Source organism: Rhea americana, unplaced genomic scaffold, assembly GCF_003343005.1.
Source record: "Rhea americana isolate MKP2758 unplaced genomic scaffold, rheAme1 scaffold_2, whole genome shotgun sequence".
Lineage (NCBI taxonomy): Eukaryota > Metazoa > Chordata > Aves > Rheiformes > Rheidae > Rhea > Rhea americana.
In genome coordinates, this window is record NW_028186149.1 from 9442200 (window position 1) to 9448199 (window position 6000).

A 6000-nucleotide genomic window follows, 5' to 3' on the forward strand; every position below is an offset into this window, starting at 1 on the left:
TCCAGCCTGTCTGTAGTGCCCAGCAGCCCCAGGGAATGGGTTCTTTCCAGTATTTGGGGGAACTAAGATGAGCTGAAAAGGAAAGGACACTTTTTATTGTGCCATTGAGGCACCATTAAATATTAATTTACATGAGGTTAACCATGCTTTGGTGAGTAATACAGGGTGCTTTGCTGGAATAGGATCCTGGCAAGAAGAATAAAAGCCAAATAAAAGGGTTGTATGGTAGACAATTTCAATGAAGAAACATAGACTTACTARTATTTTTTACACACTGTCTGAAATGTAGGCATACTAGTCCTAACTGATTGCCTGAGCGCTCTCAGTAGCTAGTTAAGAGAGATCCCAAAGTTGTTCATCCCATTCAAGTATAAATGGCTCAGGTAGAATATTCTATCCACTTGAAACACCTAGAGATAATTATAAAAAGCAGTAGTCTGTAGAAAGCAAGTCTGTTAAAAACTGTGAATTAAGCCTTGGAAGTGACTTTCACAAAAATGTTAAGAATAGAGAAAATCATAGACTCTGCTATATAAATAAAACACGTTTGTAATGATTCACTGTCTGCCTTGAACCAGGTACTTTTAGTGTTTGCCAAAGAAGATAACCAGAGTAATGGGTTCTGTTGGGCATGTGAAAAAGCTGGGTTCCGGTGTAATATCGCCAGGACACCTGAATCTGCACTAGAATGTTTTCTGGATAAACACCATGAAATTATCATTATTGACCATAGACATTCCAGATACTTTGATGCAGAAGCATTATGCAGGTAAGCACCATTTCAGTGTAATTAATTAAGCATAATTATGTATTTCACACATCATGAAAGGTCTGTTGCTTTTATATGATCCTTTCTATAAAATCTATCCAATACTGATATTTTTTGGACAAATGTCCACTGGCAGCATCGATTAATGTCATCTCAGTGCTTTACCTCTGATGGCTGCAGCGTTTTTGTTTGGGTGCTAGCATGTTTGAGGCTGTATCTAGGGTGCTGTTGAACCACAGCATACAAATTTGTTGCCATAATTATTTTTCAAATACCTGGTTCCATTTTTACGTATCTAATTAACTACAAAGATCATGTGCCCACCAAGCAATTTCCTGAACACATTCCCTTCATTAGCCATTTGCATTCTGAATTTTTTGAAATTCACGTGCTATTGAATAACTTTAAATTGAAATAGAYGGTGTTTTGTGTGGATGCTTCCTATCTACAGCATTCAGAAATCTGCTGTGAAGAGCAAAGTTGCAAAGCGACTCCAAAAATACTTCCAGAATTGCTGCGAAGTATGAAAATGGGGGAAAAGATTTTTCTTTTTTGTCTCTCCACAGAGACTTGACAGGGAGTAGAGCCTTGTTTCAATGACTTTCCAGTGAAATACCTCTTGGGAATGTGTCTAGACTAAATAGCAGGCTGTGGGGTGGGGGCGGCGGAGTCGGATTATGTGCTGTGGGTGACTGGTGGGTTCAGGGCACTGGGACAAAGGCTTTTCTCCKTGTTAAAATAAAGTAGTAAGATAAGATCTTTGTCAGGCAAGGACTAGATAGCTGTGTTCCCCTTGTTACATTTTTACCATACTGTCCCAAAGGAAGTAAAATGCTTGTTAACTGAGTGAAGCCAAGTCCTTCAAACGAGTCTGTTGCTGCTCATGCAGTGTCAGTATGAGCTCGTGCCATTGCAGAGGGGAGAATTTTTACTATTCCTCCACTGAGAGTAGTTGAACTTTAGATTAATATGGACTCTCTCTGTCCTTTTCTTTCCCATTGAATCTCAGACATTGTTAAAGTCATTCTCCTCTATGAGTGATCTGGCAGGCTTGGGATTTAATTTTTGTTTTGCATTAAAATAAAACATTTAAAAGAGAGATTCAAAAAAAAAGGTACGAAGATTCTGTAAAATCATGTTTGCTGAAATGTGAACTTAAAAAAATAATAAATGATCTTGCTTTTTATTTAAAGGTCTATCAGAACAACTAAACCCTCAGAAAATACAGTCATTATTGGTGTGGTTCGAAGGTAAATATTCGTATCTTTATTTGCACGTGAGCAACAAAATATATATCTTATCACTGTAAAAGCAAATACTACATTAGAAATTTTATATTAGACCATCTTACTGTGCTGGTGATAATATGTTTATACCAGATTTTCACYATCCTTGGCCGCAGGACAGGGACAGGATTTTTGATTTCTACTTTTTACCAAATAGGTCATGCTTTACTTTTTTTTCTTTTTTCCTACTCATCACTGGAGGTTTTAAGAGCATGATTCAAACAACCTCCACAACACTATGTTCTGACCTGTGGAACTGCCTCGTAGATTTATATTCTGGTATTCATGGAAGTAGCTCTTTGAACCTTGCTGGGTTTGTCTTCCGATCTGATTCATCTAAGCACAAATAAATCTGTTGATTTACAAAAGAATATAGTACAATTTGATCAGTATTAAATATCATCTGACCTTAGAGGTTTTAAAAATAAAAAAATTATATTATGACAGATCAGCAGAGCAGTGCATATGTTTTCCCTCTTCCTCCTCCACTGAAAACATAACTTTTAAATCATAAAATAATRTAAAAGTAATAAAAATACATTAAAGTTAATCTGAAATGAAATAAAATAGTTCAAAGTAATTTCCTCAAAGGACACTTTTCACAATTTCTGTTTCTCAGAAAACATTTATTTTGAAAGCCAATTCTGAAGTGTCAGAATTTCCCATTAAATATCCTGTTTTCCACCACCATCTGTAGCATACAAARAGACACTGATTAAACTTTTCAAGAAATTCCATCATGAATATAATCTTTATTGTTTTTGTGGTAGAAAGTCTTATGACTATGGTAGCAGTTACTTCCACAGCTAGAATCGCCTCTCATCAAAGTAATACAAAAGACAAGAGGACCGCATTAGCTATCTTAAGATGCCTAGCGTATATTAGCTAGTTTACATTAAAACCATAATGGAGATTTATTATATTAGTAGGTAAATTAGATGAAGTCAAGTATGGGAAGAACAGGTAGGAGGTCAGGCTGTTGTGTGTGTCAAGTTCCCATGTGCTCCGCACAGGCGTTCTCCAGTTCCCGTTCGGGATTTCGCAGAGAGCGCTCTCACACATTTCCCCTCTGGCTGCAAGAAGCATATTTGTGGAAAAACCTAACGTTTTACCAATAGCAGATGGAGCTTCTTCTCTGTGGGGATTATCTTCCTTCAATTCCTGCTGTTCAGTTTGCTGGGGCTTTTTTTCCCCTTACAGTATCTTCTGTGCCCCCTGTACTTTTTTACAGGTCCTCTATGCTTCTAGGAGGCAGCATTACCAGATAGTTGGCATGAGGATCGGGGATGCTTTTGTGACAGCTGCCCTTGTCTCTCTGCTTGATTTTGGGCCAACCTTGTGCTTGACTAGGCATCGGTCTCTTAATGCGTGAGAAACAATTGCATGGAAAACAAAAATGAGGTGTCATAAGATCTGAAAATTAATTTGTAAATAAAAGCTATTGTGCCATCTGCTAAACTTGACCAGCTGCCATCTGCTTATTTACAGATATTTAATATAATGACCTTGCTTCCAGGTTCCATCCAAACATTCACATATGTTGTAGTGTCCTTTAACGGTTAGAATAGCCAAGTTTGTCAAAATGATTCAGGTGCCTTGTTTTAGAGAATATCATCACGAAGTGACCTAGTGGAAAGCACTGGGTAGTCAACACTAGAAAATCCATCCTCATTCAGGCATCTTGAGTTGTCCACTTAAGATTTGATATACTCGAATATTTTAAAAATTTGATTGTGTGGATTTTGAAGTGCATCTTTAGCCAGGGACAACATAAACAAAGAATCTAGTACAGAAAATGAAAGAATAGTCCAGCAGTCTAGTTAATTAGTTTTCTTCAAACATTACTTTTTGTGATGCAAGAAGCTGATTACTTGCAAATAGGAAAATGTTTACTTAATCTATGCAAAAAATGTAAGTTTTTAAAAATCACAAAAAATGCATTTTATCCATAGTAGCAATATTATATGGTATATTTCTTTGCTGTGATCCTAAAAGGATCTAGCCGTATAAGCCTTTAGTATGCATCTTGGGTACAGGCATATCAATGGCTTATGAAATTGGCCCTGAAGTGATTTTAAAATAACTTTATCATCCTTCTTTAAAAGGCATAGTGACCGTGAAGAGTCATCAATATTGCCCCTGATCTCTGCTGGCTTCACAAGGGTACGTATGTTTTGTCACTAGATCGCTCTGATATTCCAGAACTGTCAGGCAAGAAATGCAGAAGTCTGACTGTCAGTGATCTTTTGTGTCAGTAATCAAATCCATAAATCCTCTTGTTTATGCTGCTTGTTGTTACCTATTTCCTAATTTTCTGTACCAGTAAAATGAGAGCAATGCTGACTAAGAAGGTGGAGATTCTCAGGAATATAAGAAATGTTATTCAGATATTTCAACATTATACATTTATTTCAAAGGATGTATATGATGCATTAAGTCTCTGCTTTAAAAAGAGATAGTAGACAGTGGCAAGATTGAATAGTTACGATAACAGAGCCAAAGAGTAGCTTGCAATGTGCTGTGGGAAATCTCCTCTATCAAATGGCTATTCACATTCGTAAACAGGCTTCAGACATTGTCAAGTGCTGTTATCTATTGTTTGGAGTCACCTCCAAAGCGTTACACTGAATCTGTTCCTTGGCAACTATTCCAATTAAGCGGGAAAGGTGCTTATTAGTGTGTCAGTTAAGTAGATTCCTCATTGCATTAAGTTGACAACAGAAAAAAAAAAAGTGCATGATTTACAGTGTGATTCAGARTGTTTTGATGCATGCTCACCAGACTGTTTGCTATCCCATTACAGTACGTTTGCACCCGTTTGTTTATTTATAGTAAAGTCCTAATACAGGAAATGCTAAAACCTGAAAATAATTGTGCTTATATGTAAAGAGTCGTTTCAGTGGGTGCACAACTAAGTAGTTTGCAATCTATGTCAAGTTACTTAAGAGCCTTAGAGAACGATTGACAAAGCATAGACAATTCTATTTAGCAGTTTTGATGTGATGGCTTACCTTTCAGAGTCATCCTCTCCCAGACTACCAGTGTCCTTGGCAGCGTAGCATGAACAAAGATTTAACATGTAGGCTTATTCCTAGTGAAAAATGGATGTTTCAAAAAAATATGAGAAGATATTGAGGTTAGTGCGGCTGTGCTTCTTATACAAGGCCCAGAATGAATAACCATGTCCCATGGCAAGTATATTTGTCAGGAAGCTTTTCCTTCTTCTGTCTGTACAGCTTGGAGTACAAACTCGTAATAATCTCAAATTTGATCACTTGAGATAAATATAGCTTTTAATTGTTATTTTAAATAGGTAACATGACAACCTGTAACTTCAGTCAAAGTAATATGTCATATATTGATTGCACTGGTAGTTACACAAACTGAACAGATTAGTTGTATCTCGTTGYTAAGCCTCCTTTTAGGTCAGTTTTTCAAAATGCTGTATCTTGAAGATTTTTACTGGTCCCSAAAATAACCTTTTCACACTGCGTACATTACAACATGTTCATTTTTGGCATATCTACTACTTTCTGGTTATTTAATAAGCAAAGGAAAACAGCCTCATACCCTTGTATWCAGAGATGTGTATTGATGAAATGTCTCTAACCTTTTTATTTGCAGAGATATGTAGAAAATTCTAATATAATGGCCTGTTACAATGAGTTGATTCAGTTGGAATTTGGAGAGGTGCGGGCACAATTCAAACTGAGGTAAGTTTACCAAAAACATCAACAACAAAAATGTCAATTCAGCCACATGCTTAAAATAATATTTATTTTACTGTACACTAGTTAATTACAAAATGTAATTTACCCAAATAAATACGTTAATTGTTTAAGTACATCTGTACTCAGCATGGAGTCACAATAACTTGTTATGATACATGGTAAGAACTATGTGGATTAAATCTGATCAGATGTTGTCTTTTTTCTTTTCTTTTTT

General features: G+C 36.3%; 1 protein-coding gene across 2 annotated transcripts in view; it reads left to right on the forward strand.

The window, feature by feature from the left end:
* Nucleotides 1-6000, forward strand: part of PDE8A (phosphodiesterase 8A) — a 134464-nt gene that overhangs the window by 96166 nt on the left and 32298 nt on the right. For both annotated transcript variants that reach the window (XM_085303459.1, XM_085303460.1), the window contains exons 3-6: nt 579-769; nt 1963-2019; nt 4161-4218; nt 5680-5768. In XM_085303459.1, coding sequence (XP_085159585.1) covers nt 579-769; nt 1963-2019; nt 4161-4218; nt 5680-5768 — 395 coding nt within the window. The remainder of the gene's footprint in view (nt 1-578; nt 770-1962; nt 2020-4160; nt 4219-5679; nt 5769-6000) is intronic.